Genomic DNA, 16,567 nt, shown 5'->3' with positions numbered 1-16,567 from the left:
GTTTATAGCATGCTTTCCCTGTGCCAGCTCACACTCGTCCCTATACTCCTATTGTTTCCTGAACCGTGGAGTCTCCTCCCTTGCACCATCCAGTTTTAGCCTGGGCTGCACACTAGCGCCTCTCTGCTTCAGGAAAAACAGACTGGGTGCCAGGTTGTTTCATCTCCATGTTTTGGTTATTCTGGCCGGCATTCTGACGCCAACTCTGATTTGCCTCCATTTCCTTCTTACAGCTTTTCTGTTATGGAGCTACACATTAAAACGTATCTTCTAAGAGGCTTTCTCCTCTCCCTGGCCTTTGAGAAAATGGCAGGTTTCAAGCTCACCCAAGGTCTCCTTTAGCAGGCAGAACAGGTTTACACAACTGGCAGTTACAGTCTCAGGAAACAAACAAAGGAAATGCCTTCCAGGAGCTGCCTGCAGTTGGCCTCCACAGCTCTTTGCAGCCTCCACAGGTGGCCAGCAGGCTGAGCCCTCTCCTGGAATCCTCAGTTCCAGGAAGACTCTTGGCACATTGCAACATACTGTTCTCCCTCCCTACTCAAACCCAGAATCTGTCGGCCAACACAGAAACCAGAGGTACAAACTCCAAAATACTTTCTTCATTGATTCCTGCCTTTTAGGCTAACCTCTTTATGCATTACACACTTTGTTTTAAAACATATTCTAGCCTTAAATATGGATATTTAATATCCCCCAATTCTACCATTTTCTCCCATATTGGTGGTGTTTTCCAGTGGCTTCTTTATTTCTACTACCGGCCTTTCTTCTGGCTTCTCACCTCAAGCCAAACCAAGGAAATACCCGGAGAGGTAGAGGGTAATCTGCCCACCTTCACAACAAAAAGGGGTTCCTGGAATGTTGTCCTCGCACACCACGCCACCAGCAGCAGCAGTGCCTGGGAACTTGCTAGAAACATGGAGTCACCAGACTCCACACAGACCTACTGGATCAACACCCCTGTGGGCAGAGCACACTGGCTTTGTTTTCGCTTCCGTCCAGATCATACTAAAATCTGACAAGCCTGGTCTGAAATTAACACAGAAAAGTAAATGTGACCAAACAAGAAAGAATTCGGTAGAAAGATGAGTTATCATTCATAAATCTTAGCGACTTTTAACTTGTATAACATAGCATTCAGATAGCTTCTATGGCCTTCTCAAATGAGAAGGAATCTCAGAAGAAACAGGGGAAGGAAAAGACCTTTATAACTAATAAGTAAAAAAGAGCTATAGCTTGCCAACTCTTACACAGACTGTCTAGATGGCCCCCCAATTCATGATGGTTCAACTTAGAATTTTTTTTTTTTTACTTTATGTGAAAGTCATATACCATTAAATTTGAATTTATATATTTTCCCCAGCTTGTAACAAATGTACTGTCCCCTTAAGGCGCTAGGCAGCAGCAGTGACTTCCAGTTCCCACTCAGACACACAGGAAGTATAAACATCCACACTCAGATGTCAGGAGTGCTGCTAAGTTGTGCTGCCTGGCACTCGCTTTAAATGGATATTTAATTCGCCTTTATTCCAACTTATAGTGGATCTATCAGGACGGCACACCATTGTTGAGAGAGATCTGTTAGGTGTTTGACTTTTACTGGAAGCATAAAGTTCAGAGAAGAAGCAGGAAGGAGCAAGTAATGAAAGCAATTATGAAGGTTATTATCTTTAAAAATATTCCTGAGAACCACTGCTAAACAGAGCTCTGACCAGCCCCAGCCTGCCTTGCCAAATGTACAGGAGCCTGTGTCTCAGCCACACAGTCACATGCCCCTGTGGCTATTGCCCAGTCAAGTCCTCAGACAAGCTGTCCCCCTGGCTCTCCTGCATCCATCCCTTCCTCACTGAGATGCTCCATGGGTTTGCTGAGACACATCCTATGACATCCTCAGCGTGAGAAATCATTTACTCGTTAACTGCATACAACAGTATAAATTATAGAGAGGTGGCTTCCTGACGGTTTGGGGTGTGTGTGTGTGTGTGTGTGTGTGTGTGTGTGTGTGTGCAGTCTGGTCCTGTTCTTCCCTTTCTGCGTTCCTGAGCCCCTCTGTTCATGGAAGTTCTGCCCACTGAGGAAATAAAATTCTTTTTACCTGACCCCCAGCTTATCTTTTCTAAAAGCAACAATTCCTGATCATGCCCTAGAAATTCCTAGGGGAAAAAAAATCTCACAATTTTCTCCAACAGAGGTTAAAACTGTCAATTTTTTTTTTTTTATTTTAAATTTTTTAAATGACTTTGTTTCTCTGCTCTTAGAACAGGCCTTCAATTCAACCTCCTGCACTTGCTTCTTAGTATCCACTCCCATCTGGCACCAGAGTTATTGTGTCTAACTCTTCTATTTGTGTCTGACTCGTCTAGTTTCTCCAAACATACATAAATGCTAAGATGCCCGAAGCCCAGGAACGTTACGGAATCGTCACTCCCACCCATGCAGCCTCTGATCGATCTTTCTCCTAATCTCATAGTTGCAATGGGGAAAGGGTAACACCCCAACACTCCTTTGCGTGTTTGCTTGAGTAACACAGATACCTCTTCCTGAAAACAAACTTCCCTCCTCTGCGCATGGCAGCACTTCTCCACCAGGTGCACAAAATCCTCGCCAATGGAATGGAACGCCTCCTCTGCTGCGTGTGGCTTCTGCTTCACGAGGTCACTGAGGAGTCTAAAGCAGAAGTGGGGGAGGGGCGTTAGCTCCGAAGTTTGCAAGGCCACTTTACTGATTTAGATCCCCAGAGCATCCTTGACTTCTCCACCCTGCGACACTCTGACACTCTTCAGGTTAAGGATACTGAAAAGTGACCCGTGGCCTCACGGTGCACACAAAGTTCGTCTCTCAATTCATTTCATATGAGCATTCCCGTCAGCTCTTCTTAGCGTGAAGAGCACACCGCTTTAGTTATCACTATATAACTCCTGGTAAGGGGAGCACCTTTGTTTCCAGCCACCTTCTTGCATACAGATGAAATACAGTACCTTCATTTTCCCCCTCTTTTATTTTACATTTTGAGCAACTAGCCAACTTCCACGTGAACACAGCTAGTCTGACGTGGTGGAAACTGGGAGCCTCCTGCATGTTGTTAAGACAAGACCTATAGATGAATTTGAAGATGCAGTGGCTGACCTACCATCTCAGATTTCTCACAGATGACTCCAGCACTGCAAGGAGGAGCATTTCAGCCACCAGGCGTGTTTAGAATGCCAGTCTGGTTGAAGTGCCACTACTTACCCACATCTAAGCCTTCTAATTAACACTGATTACATTACCAATCCCTTCCTCCCTCCCTCCCTCCCTTTCTCTCTCTCTCTCTTTCTTTCTTTTTCTGATTAGGACAAGAGAAATTTAACCACAGAAAAAATAAAAATGAAGAATAAGAAACAGGAAGTTGGGGCTATGGCTCCTCCAGTAAGAGTCTGCCATGCAAACGTGAGAATCTTAAGTTTAGATACCAGCATTCACCTAGAAAGCCAGTTTGGCCCCTTCCCTGCATATGACACCAAGTCTGTGGGATTGGTGGAGACTGGATCACTAGGGCTAGCCTAAATCCAGGTTCTTTGAGAGACCCTGTTTCAGGGGAACTACACAGAACATGATAGAGGGATGCCCAATGCCCTCCTCTGGTCTCTGCACATGCTTACACACATGTGCATATACCATGTGCACATACACATGCACACATGTGCATATACCATGTGCATGCACATACACACATACACGTACAAAAGAATAGGGGACATATGCATTAATCCGTATTACACTTCCTATTTCAAAACCACTCTTCACCTTTTACAAACACACATTGGTAATTCCCAGGCTCTAATACATGCCATAAATGGATATAAAAGCAAATATTTTAAGTTTTAAGCCATATTTCTTTGACCTCTGAGTTCAGACAATAAGTAGTTCAGGCTTTTCTGACTTAAAGACAAAATTGAGGATATTCTTTAGTACTAATATTAAGAATTGGAAAACTCTAGCCCCACCCATCCTGGCTCACTGGACTGACATGGGCTGCCCCAAGTGGCAGAACTGGCAGCGGCAGTTATCATCAACTGAGTATGAGAAAGCCATGTTAGATCATGCTATGGTCTATTTCTCTGTCCCCACGACACACAGATCTGAGCATGAATCCCTTCCCTGCTGTCTCAACATGGGAAGCTAGCCTGAAACAAGACAGGTCCCAGGGAACTCTGTTTCCAAGATTGGAATGCTTCCTGCTCTTTTCTGTCTCTTGGCTACTACCACTCACAAGTCCCAAACATGTGTGATGCAGAACAGGTCCTGGGCAACTGTCAGCATGGTCACCAGCTGAGCAGATTGGGCTCTAGAAGCAAGGTAAGGAGAACATAGCTCTCTGGCTCACCAACTCAAATGGTGCCACAGGTCCTACAAACTCTGGGTGGATGTACACTACGGACTCAACATGAAGCATTCAAAGCAGATGTCCATTTTGGTGTGGCTGACAGTATGCTTCTTTAAAATTCCTGTTTCTGTTGGACATGATGGTGCATACCATGAATCCCAGCATTTGGGAGGCAGAGCCAAGAGGATCTCCAAGGGTTCACAGACAACCTGGTCTACAGGTTTAATGGTTCATACCTTTAATCTGAGCCCTTGGAAGGCACAAACAGATCTCTCTGAGTTCAAAGCTAGCCTGGTTCACATGGGGAGTTCTAAGTCAGTGGAGCCATGTAGTGCAACTCTGTCTCAGAAAACAGAAATTCCTATCTTCTCCACTCCCAAACCCATACCTTCATCTCACCTGAGGATACAGAATCCTGAGGCAGCGTGGCTGTCATCAATGAGACAGCACACACCATCTTCAGAAACTTCCAGAAGACATGGCTGGCCTTTGAAGCATGACATTGCCTACTTCTGAGAAGTTACATGGCAGAGCCAAGGGAGTTCAGGCCATTTCATCTAAGCCGATGTACCCCTAGTTCTAGGTCCTAGGAATTTAGGTAAAAGCAGATATGGTGGCAGAGAGTATAAATGAACATTTCTTTGTAGTAATTTATAATAGAAATTGAAGATAATGTTTATGTCTAACAATAGTAAGTGGTTAGAGTCATACAGCAGAACATTACAGGACCATTAAAATGCCATTGTGAAGGGTGACTAGTGACAGAATGTATATGAAATATACAGTGTAATATTTTAAAGAAAAAAATAAAACAATGGGGCTAGCTGTCAGCTTTTGGCACATGTTAATCTTTGCTGTATCTTAGCCAATGTACCCATAATATTATTTATGATTTCAGTGTTATTCAGTGTTATGATTTCTGTCTTCATCTGAAAGTGTCCTTCATTTTGCTTTTGTAACAGGGGCTTCAGATTCCTTGGACATAACTTACAAATCTGTGGGATAAGCTTCCATCACAAAAGCTGATTGAAAAGTCTGCCTAATGAGAGACGCTTGGTCTGGGGAGGCAGGGAGAGAGCTCTGTGGTTACCTTCTGTCTCTCTCCATTAGACAATGTTCTGAAGCATACAGGGGGAGGGGTAACTAACTCTGAAAAAGTACTAAGAAAGTGTTTTCTAGAAACTCCTGCAAATCATTAAGGCACCTCAGCTCCGCCATGGCGGCCTGGGAGGCGGGCAAAAGCATGTCATCCTGGGAGAGGAAAGGGACGCCAGCTTTGTGGGTGATGGTGGTGGTGGCTGCAGGCCAGGACTACTCCCTGTGAGTCTGGAGCGGTGCCAGGGTTGCATGCTGGAATGCTTCTGGGGACTGTGAGAGCGGAGGAGTGTCTCATAAACTCCCTCCTGAGAGCTGTAGGTGATTGCTGGCACAGAAGTGCCACATAAGTAGGCTGCAGCAAAAGCCAGCAGGATCTGCATTATTAATCATAGGGAACCCAAAGGCTGGTGAGCAGGAAGCATTTTGGAAGTGTGGGCTCACCAAACAAATATGACATCATAGACTCCTGTGTGACATGTGCATTTATAACGTGTATCTCTACACTGTTGGGCTTAAATGATGACTTTTTCCCTCTATTTGTCTGTATTTTACAAATGATCACAGTTACTTTTCTCCTAAGAAAATCAAAAAAATTTTTTAGAAAAAAATCAGAACATAATGTAACATAATCTTTCTTGCCAACTGTTCTATCCATATTCAGTCTTCATTCTTAAGTAGACCTAACCTGAGTCTGTCTCGAATGAAGCCAGCATGACTGTGTCTCTGTGCCATTCAATCTACATAATGTGGGTATATAATCCAGCCGGTTTATCCTACCCTTGAATGATAATTATCAGATTCTAACAGATTGATTATTCAGAGTGAGGAACACAGACTTCTTCCCATTGCGGTTGGGTGATTATGTATGTGTATGATATGAGAATATATACACATACACATGCATATATACATACTGTACTGGCTGGTTTTTGTGTGTCAACTTGACACAAGCTAGAGAAAGGAGCTTTAGTTGAGGAAATGCCTCCATGAGATCCAGCTGTAAGGAATTTTCTCAATTATTGATCAAGGGGGGAGAGCCCACTGTGGGTGTTTGCCATCCCTGGGCTGGTCGACTTGGGTTCTATAAGAAAGCAAGCTGAGCAAAGCAGGAGGAAGCAAGTCAGTAAGTAACATCCCTCCTGAGCTAAGTGGGAAGGAGTACTGAGAGGAAGAGATGGAGTAAGGAGAGAAGATGAAGGAGAGGAGAAGCTAGGTGATGAGAGAGAGAAAGAAAGAGGGGGCATGGAGGCAGATGTTCACATGTCTCCACCAGTCAAAGATAGTTTTTATATGTAGGACGGGTATTGGGTTACACTTCTGATTGAGCATTACCAAACTTATAAATCCTTTGATTGACATTAAAAAAATTGTATAGAAGCAAAAAGGAAAGGTGGGGCATAGGACATGGGTTTTCTAGGGAGGGGAAATGGGGAAAGGGGATGGCATCTGAAATGTAAATAAAATATAAAATAAATAAAAAAATAAAAATAAATAAATAAATAAAAACTAACATCCCTCCTTGGCCTCTGCATCAGCTCCTGCTTCCTGACCTGCTTGAGTTCCAGTCCTGACCTCCTTTGGTGATCAACAGCAATGTGGAAGTGTAAGCTGAATCAACCCTTTCCTCCACAACTTGTTTCTTGGTCATGATGTTTGTGCAGGAATGGAAACCCTAACTAAGACACATACATGCATATTCCTACTAAAACAATTACTTGTGGCACTGAAGTGTGCTGGGCAAGGTGCCAGAAGACGACTCTAACCTGAGTCCTAGGCCACAGAAACAGACATACATGCCCTTGTGAGTGTATTTGTCAGAGATTCTGAAGCTCCTGCATCCAACTGGACTGGCTGGTCAGGCAGGCCCAGAGATCCTCCTGTTTCCACCTCTGTTGTTGCAGGTGCATGAAGCTTCACTTAGGTTCCGCAGGTGCTAGAGGTGAGACTCAGGTCTCATGCTCCCACCGTAAGCACGTTAGCACCCGGGCCATCTCTCCAAACTTAGAACTGACTCGTCCTATAAATGGAAATGTGTACATGCTGACAAGCTTTTCCTCATTTCTCTTGCTCTAGTGTTTTTTTGGAAAACATCAAATCATGAACCCTGGCGACCTACACCACTGTAGGTCTTCTCTGTTTCTAAGCATGTTGTTGATGGTGGTGATGGTGGTGATGGTGGTGATGATGGTGATGGTGGTGATGATGGTGATGGTGGTGATGGTGGTGATGATGGTGATGGTGGTGATGATGGTGATGGTGGTGATGGTGGTGATGATGGTGATGGTGGTGATGGTGGTGATGTCAGTGGTGGTGATGGTAGGTCCACTTGCACCCGTTTTTCACTATATTCTTTCATCAGGGTCTCCTTCCCTCCTGACACCCACAAAAAGGGTACCTCACCACAGCTCTCAGGGACCGGTCTCAGGGATGGTCTTGACTATCCTAATGGAATCATCAGTTATATTGAAGCTTCCTCACACACACCCTCCTCTCTCTTCCGACTCACAATTCCGAGTTCCCAAACATCTCCGTGACTTTACACCTCACACTTCTCAAATGCTCTAGTCTTGTCTCTGGAAATAGATTTTTATCCCCTCCCTCTCCAGGCTTGCTTTCCTTCCGCCCTTCAGCTAGTTCATGGATGCAGTTCTCAGAATGGCCAGTAGAGGGAGGAAGAGCACAAGAGCTGAGGATGGAAGTTCACCCTGAAACAAGGAGAAATGGCCTTCCCTGTGCATGATGGGCAAGAATGGGTCTCCTGTCGCCCGGATTCAGGGCATCTGGAAACGAGGTTCGGGAACATCGAGCAGTTATTTCTGACCACTCCGAACACAAAAGCTGCTGCCGTTTCTGTAAGGGCGATGGGTGTGGGAGGGCTCCGCTGCCTCACAGCAGGGCTCACCCACACCATGGTCACACCCAGGGGGTCCTTTTGAAGCTGTTTGCCTATCTTTCCTCTTCTGCTCCCCAGCCCCAGTCTCGCCCTGGCAGCCTTTGGTCCTCTAGTATTCCCAACACTTCAGTTTTTGGGTTTACCTTTAAATTTTTTATGTCTGATTTTGACCCTAATCACTACCAATTTGTTTCCAGATTTTTGTTTCTATGGTATTCAGTGTTCACTGAATTATCTATCATTTCGTTTAAAGCGGTTCTTCCTGTTTATATGCTATTTAAAATTAACTTTCACGTTTGTTTTCATACTTGCTTTCAAATATTTTCTTTGGAGGTCTGTATCTATTCTCTTTTTCTTTTTACTCGGTATAAGGGAATAAAGACAAACCTCACTAGGGCTTGGGAAGAATATACACTGTATATTGCGCATATACACTGAGCTGTATCCGCAGACCTTTTAAAATAGTTTTTCGGATTTAGAGACAGTCTCACTACATATACAGGTCAGGCTGGCCTCACTCACTGTGTAGCCCAGGCTTGCCCAGAACTCACTGCAGTCCCACTGACTAGTTCAGATTACAGGTTCCTTCCAGCAGGCCCAGCTTCTGTTTCCTGTTTATCTGTTACTCTTCAGTGTTTGTATGACCTCCGCTTCTGCTTCCTGCCCCTGTTGTGTGGTCTCAGAGACCTGCTTTCTCATCCCCTAGTTTCTTCATAATTAAAACAGGGCAATGATGTTACCTACCTCATAAATTTGTGGTGAGGATTTGATGAAGTAATAACATAAATTTGCTACCTGGCTGTGTCCTGGGAGCTTCTTCAAGAAGCAGCAAACCTTGTTTTCTAGAGGGGAAATTAACTTCTTTCTTGTATTCTCACATCAAGCCTGACTAATTGTCACTAACTTACAGTAGCCTTTAGCAGAAAGATACAAGATTTGGTTTATGATGTTACTGTGAATGCTATAGGCATAGATACATTTCTGTGGTCATATGCTAGTCTGCAAGGCATTGTGCATCACTGTTCTCATCTTTCTCTGGAGGTCCAACTACAGACTAAGAATGTAACACCTTTACTTCATCTTTACCTAACCATCAAGTTCAAAGAATGTGTCCATTCTTATTATTGGAGGAAGGAAAGGGAGGGGGAATGGTGTAATTATATATAAAATATGTATATATGCACATATTATATATTATATGTTTTATACACAATTGTATTGTATTTATACATTATATATTAATATTATATATCATATATCATTTGTCATATATTATACATTATAATTACATATTATCATATATTGCATATCATATATCGTATATTATATATCATATATTATATGTTATATACACACACATATATGTTGGGGGTTGGTCTGGTGCTATGTATACAAATGTACAAATGCTAAATACTGGCTCCCAAGATCTAGTTGCCCCCAGATGTCCACATACAGCAGCCTTTGTTCTATAAAGCTGGCTCTCCAATTTAAAGCTATTGGTTAAATAAAAGTAACTACAGCCAATTACTGGGGAGAAAAGAGGTAGGCAGGATTTCAGTTACTGGGTTGGGCTGGGGGTAGCAGGTAGGGACCACAAAAAGAGAAGGAAGAGGAGAGTGGAGGAGTGAGTGTCAAGGTCAGGTCAGAGGACAACTCTTTAGAGTCGTGAGCAAACCAAGAAGTGGCCCCTGCACAGCTTGATGGAGCAAAAATCACCTGGGAAAGACAATCCGCAAGCTTGGAGAGCACAGCTGCAAATTAGCAGCATTGTGTTAGAAAACAATAGATTATGTTGTAAAAGTTATTTAATCCTGGCCTGAGGTTTCTACCCTGCCTTAGGTATTGCCGGCTTGGGGTCAGAGGAGAAACAATATGTTGTAGTAATTATTTAAATCCCAGCCTAAGGTTTCTACCCAACTTTTGCCATTTAAGTTCCCAGATAAACAACACACAAACCTTTATATTTATAATAAGCCTTAAACAACACAAGAGCTAGGCAGATATCTGCCCTCTATGTTGTTAGAATCTACTTTCTAGTTACTATGTTTCATTTTGGCTAATCCTAACTCCAATTGTGAAGCCCACGGGCCATTTTCTTGACTCCTAGCTCCCTAACCCTTGGCGGCTTCTCCTTCCTCTTCCTGCACTCTTCTTCTCCTGGTTCCTCTCAACCCCAAGCTGGTAAAGCCTAAACTCAGCCTTTATCTCTTCTGCCCAGCTATTAGCTGTTGGCATCTTTATTGACCAATCAGAAATAACTTAGGGCCAGGGTCACATAGCTTCATTTGTGTCTAGTGCAAACTCCAGGTCTTGGGGGCTGCGCACTGGACACTACAATACACAGCAAGATTGGACATCAACAGGATTAGGGGTAATTTGTCCAGCAATTTTGGTAGAGCTGATTTAAAAAAAATCTATAGGACTCTGCCTCAATTATTGGGGGGGGGGGCAGGATTATATAGTTTATTAAAATCCATTTGTGTGCCTGTGTGTGTGTGTGTGTGTGTGTGTGTCTGTGTGTGTGTGTGTATGTGTAAGAAAAGCATGTGTCCTTAACAACACAGAATTCCTAAAAGTACTTTTCACTGTAGTTTCAAAAGTAGAACCGTGATGAATGTGATGACAAGAAAACAGACTTCTATCTAACAAAAGGATGAACTTCTTAATAATCAAACATTTCTACCAATGTAATCGGTGGCTGTAACTTGAAATATTTCTGAAGAAATTATACAGTCTGTTTTGGATTGGTTTCCTAAATTTGGTGTTGGGAGGACTTAAAAATTCTCCTGTCTTCGTGGTGTTTTGTCTTTGTGTCTTCATAGAAAATAACTTAGAAATGTTTACTTCCTATATTGTTAATATCTGGGGATATCTTATTTTCTTGTGTTATATTAAGTCACTACAAAGCCTTATCTGGTGCAAAGAATTGAATGTCAAGAGAAAAAAAAAGGACTGCAGATGTAGCTCAGTTGGTTCCAGTTTACTTAGCAAGCATGAGGTCCAGAGTTTGATCACCGTTGCTGCATAAGATAAACATGTGCTTGTAATCCAGAGGTAGAGAGAAAGATCAGTAGTTCAAGGTCATCCTTTACAGTGAGTTGAGACCAGCCCAGACTACATAGACCCTGCCTCATAAAAGAATGGAAATCACATATTTGAAGACTCACGTCTTTGGTAATGCATTGCAATGCAGCTGTCACCTTTACTATCACACAAACAAACAAATAAAACAGTTTCAAAGAATGCTCGTGATAGTAGCTGAAGATGCTATTAGTGACTATAACATAGTATGAGGTAATATCCCATGTTCTGATTGAACACCGCTAAGGACTTCCTCAACATACAAGTCCTGCAAAATCCTATTAAGCTCTAATGTCTACATTATTCATTTTAATTTTTACCTAATTAATTTGTGTGAGTGTGTTTGTGTGTGTGTATGTGTGTTGTGCAGGGACACTTGTGCCCCAGTGTGTGTATAGAGGTCAGCTCAGAGGACAACTCTTTAGAATCATGTCTCCCTGATCTTGTAGGATCCAGAGATAAAACCTGTGCACAAGCACCCCTACACACTGAGTGATCTCACCAGGTCCTAAATGATGATTCTATAAATAAAAAAGTACTTAATTTTTACTTTTAAATTATGTGTGTGTGTGTGTGTGTGTGTGTGTGTGTATGTGTGTGTGTGTGTGTAAAATTAAGCACACATGAGTACAGAAGAGGGCATCAGATCCCTTGTAGTTGTAATTACAGGTGTCTGTAATTACATTACATCCATCTGACATCCATCCATGTGACATCCATCTGACAGGAATGGTGGGAACAAGACCCAGGTCTTCTGCAAGTCCAGAGTGTACTCCTAACCACTGAGCTACCTCTCAAGCCCCATAACTAATCCTTAAGAAGACCAAACTAGATTACTTAATTGCAAGATTTCTCTGACTTCCATTTTTAGTGTTGTTAATGTCTCTTCTAGGAAAGTAACATTTCCCAACTTCTTTAACAGATTTTTTTTTAATAGAACACCTTATTAGATGGATCCCTGGGGTGCAACATTTTGGAAACATTATATTATAGTTCCTATCTTCTGCCAATATTTTCTTATAAATTTGCTTCATTCTCTGATTCATTAACTGATCAAGCAGGGGTCACAACACAGTAGCTATGCCAGATAATTTACTTAATAAAATTAATTCCACTTGATTTCCAACAGAACATTTAGTTGCTGTGTTGTCTATGCAAGAGTTATATCAGTAGCTGGCTTAAATTTCCCCATACGAGCCACCTTGTGGCTAGCAAAAAACAAAGCAAACCCAGGCTTACTTTTGCTTTTCAATTTGGAGTTCCTCATCCTGAGCTCGGCACAAGTCCTCTTTAAGGCTTATGGCTTGGTCACAAGATAAAGGTGGAGAAATGTAAGTCCCATGGACTTGCAGGTCATCAAAGCATGGCTTTCTGAAGGCATAGGAGTCGTTGCAGCAGTGTCCCAGTGCAGTGTTAACAGGCTTCCGGCCATGTCTTCTGCACAGCTCTCCAAGAATTAGTTTTGCCTTTTCCAGAAGAGAAGTAAAGGAAGATGAGTGAGGGTGTGTTTGTTGTCTTTTTAATCGCTGTGAATGATCACAGGTAGGTACTAACACATTCAGTTGTGAGATCCACCAGCGTTAGTCAACATCCGCGGAATCTTTGAAACTGCTTACCAACATCAGTTTTGTCAACTTCAAAACCCCTTGTATATGACCCAGGGGATGTTAAACCTAAGACAAGTTTGAGAGGGGACAGTCCCTCCCCTCCAGCTAAGCAGACAGATGGCATGAGATACCTGGAAATATCCTATCCTCTGGGGATTTTTTAATTCCACTGGTAAGTCATATACACGTTCCAAGAAATGAGGTTGGTTCCCAACAGAGAGAGATGGTAGATGTGTCACAAGTGTGTTTACCTGGTCCTCCACACAGGCCGACTGCAGCTCATCCCTTAGTGGGCAACATCTGCTGGCAGCCGCTGCCATCTTCTTTGCGAACACCACTACTCCTGGGCAGGCAGCTGTGGGGCTTTCTAGTATAAAGTACCATGAGCCTAAAAGAGTAAGTATTTCTCATTCCAGGTAATGGGTACACACGCAAACATCCATCTTCAGTTTCCCACGGTATCCAACGTTATCTCTGATGTAGGAGGAACCGAGCATCTTTTTCTGCCCTGTCTGATGGCTCAGTGGGTAATTGCATCCCACTTATGCCTGTCCACCCCTAACCTTTCTATACTGGACTTGTGATACTGTCAAGGCTAAATCAGACAGCTCCTCTGGTCAGAGCCTCAGTAAAGCTCCTGGGAACCATTTGCCAGGTGTGGTGTAGGAGCAACAGTGGCCTGAGGAACCGCCCCTGTTGTCCAGGGACTCACACTCCTGCGAGCAAGGGCACACAACAGTGGGTGGACAGAGTGCTGCAGTGCTGTGAGCTAGGGGTCAAGTCTCTTGCTGAAAATGCTTCGGGAAGGATTGCCTGTTTTCTTAGTTCATGTCAGAAACCCTTTGTTAATGATTTCACTCCCTTTGAAGTGCATACAGCATGTATTGAAAAAACAGATCTAGTTTTTCACCCACGTTATGAGCCAGCAATGTCTTTTTGGGGACCCAAGGATCCAAGAACATAAACGGCTCCCCTTTCTCTCAGCATTGGGGAATTTGGGGGATTAGGGGAAGCATTATCTGCTGCTAGTTGCAAAATTACCTCCTTGCTTAAAACTATAAGAAAACAGCGTGCAAGGAAGGAGGGGCTTGAGGGGATGGCGGGGGGGGGGGGTTGAGCTCTAGAGACTCAGTTAACAGAAATTAGGTAAACTGGCTGGCCATCAAGCTAGGTGAACTTCATTTGGCAAGTGAGACTGTCAGAATCATCCTGAGGACTAATAATTGTTCACAGTTTGCTAATTCTTGTGCGAAACGGGTTGTGGTCTGCTTAGCTGTGACCAGGGAGTGTGGCTTCGTTCTGCTTTTGCAAGCTGTTAGTGTGCACCTGTGGTGCACGTCACATTCTGTTTAATTCTGATCCTTTTAAGGTGATGTCTTCTTTGAGAAGAGTGCCCAGGGCTTCACAAGACAAGAATCAAAGCAAAAACATCGAACTATCTTAAAGCCTTTCCAGCAACACAGTAAAGAAAAGGTAGAGATGAAGGTGCAAAGATAAAGCTGTGGTTTAAAGAGAAACAACCACAGAGCCTCGTGTTGAGACCACAGACTACAACTAATTGCTGCATTGCTAGTAGAAATCATGTCAGAAGGAGGCAGTTTCTACAGGCAGCTGGATAGTCAGACGACCTTAGGGGATTAGCCCAGCTAACAGCAGTACCAACCTCCTTGGGTAGTTGTTTAGAATCCAGAAGTTTCCTCAGACTTCCTGATCGAATTGGAAACTCTGAGTTCCGGGCCTGGGTTCTAATGTCTTCTAAAGGGTTCTGTTCACATTCTAAAAGTTGAGAACCACAGATCTAACCTTACAATGGGCGTTAGCACTGCACACTACGACAGCTTATAAGGAAAAGAAAGCACTAAGGGATCCCGAAACCCCTGACTGAAAGAACCAGAGCGCTCTGTGATCCATTACTTTGGACATGTGAAATTACTCAATATTATGATGCTAGTTAATACCATGCTTATAAATAAATAGAGCATTCTAAAAATAACCCTGGAGATTCCTAAATCGGGTTACTTTTGGCTTACACAATCCTGGGTGATAAACAGGATTCAACAACGGGTTCTCTGTAACCACAGTGTTCACGTTCCCCTGACAAATACTAAGGCATCCATCTAGCTCTCGATGGCAATATACTAACCTTGCCTGAAAAACAAGACTGTAGGCAGACCCTGGATTCTAATCTCGACCGACCCGCAGCTTTGATTCTAGTCACAGCCCCCAAAGTAAACTGTCAGGTAATGCATGTCATGGTGGCCCTGCAGGGTCAGCAGCTTTGCTCCTCATCTCATGGGCATCTGTGAGACTGGCCTTGTGGGCAGGATGCCCAAAGTTACATGAATACCTGTTGAAATCAGCACAGACGGCTGGTTTATAACAAATTAAGAGGGATGAAAACTCTGAGCAAATATTAGCAACAAGGATTACCAATAGTCTCTGATGAGGATAATCTGGGTGTCTGAGGAGCACACCTGTTCTGGAAGTTGCTACCACCCAGCTCCTGTGTAAGTCACAGTAGGTTTTTAACACGGTCATGGCTTTCAGTACTACTCTTTGGAGGCACCTCTTTCTAAAAAAAAAAAAAAAAAAAAAAAAAGGGTTGTTAGTGTTTATCCAGGGTCACAGCAATATGCGTTGAGATAATATTATGGTAGTATTTTTCCTAATCATTTAGTAAAAAATATTTGCTATGTTTTAATATAATATTCAATAAAAATAACTACATTTCTTTTCTGTTGTGTTGTTTGGTTTGGTTTGGTTTGGCTTGGCTGTTTGTTTTGTTTTTAGTAGTGGGTTTGGAAAACACCACCACACACCCAAACACACACATAAAAATCATGCTTTTCTAAAAGAGAAATCATCACATGCTTTGTGGGAAACAAGTGAGCAGGCAAGATTAAGATTCATTTTACATCCTTCCTTAGAAGGGGGAATAAAATACTCACAGAGTAAATACAGAGACAAAGTTGTGGAGCAGAGACTGAAGTAAATGCCTTCCAGAGATGCCCCCAGTGGGGATTCATCCCATATATAGTTACCAAACCAGGACATTGATGCTGATGCCAAGAAATGCTTTCTGACAGGAGCTTTGATATAGCGTGTCTCCTGAAGATGTTTTGCCAGAGCCTGACAAATACAGATGTAGGATGCTCGCAGCCAACCATTGGACTAAGCACAGGGTCCCCAGTGAGGAGTTAGATCAGTGGAAAGGCTGAATGAGCTGGAGAGGTTTTGCAGCCCCAGAAAAAACAACAATATCAACCAACCAGACCCCCAACCAACCAGACCCCTCCCCTAGGACTAAACCACAAACCAAATAGTACACATGGAGTGACCCATGGCTCCAGCCCATATGTTGAGAGAATGGCCCTTGTCAGGCATCAATGGGAGGATAGGCCCGTTGGTCCTGAAGGCTCGTGCCCTGGTGTAGGGAATGTTAGGGTAGGGAGGCGAGAGCGGGTGGGTGGGTAAGGACAACCCTCATAGAAGCAGGGGAAGGGGAAACCAGGAAAGGGGATA

At 43.3% G+C, this 16,567-nt stretch overlaps 1 protein-coding gene across 1 annotated transcript in view; it reads right to left on the bottom strand.

Moving 5' to 3' along the window:
- Window positions 1-1,064: 1,064 nt before the first annotated feature.
- The window catches only part of LOC117712919 (alpha-fetoprotein-like), a 37,291-nt gene continuing 21,788 nt past the window's right edge, over window positions 1,065-16,567 (bottom strand). Inside the window, 5 exon segments of the mRNA XM_034509152.2 lie at window positions 1,065-2,667; window positions 12,678-12,904; window positions 13,297-13,408; window positions 13,410-13,433; window positions 15,520-15,617. Of these exon segments, the coding sequence (XP_034365043.2) occupies window positions 2,268-2,667; window positions 12,678-12,904; window positions 13,297-13,408; window positions 13,410-13,433; window positions 15,520-15,617 (861 nt within the window). The 3' untranslated portion in view covers window positions 1,065-2,267.

Source organism: Arvicanthis niloticus, chromosome 7 (genome assembly GCF_011762505.2).
Source record: "Arvicanthis niloticus isolate mArvNil1 chromosome 7, mArvNil1.pat.X, whole genome shotgun sequence".
In the NCBI taxonomy this organism is placed as follows: Eukaryota; Metazoa; Chordata; class Mammalia; order Rodentia; family Muridae; genus Arvicanthis; species Arvicanthis niloticus.
The sequence above is the reverse complement of the archived record's forward strand: the minus strand, read 5'-3'. Positions and strand labels throughout refer to the sequence as shown.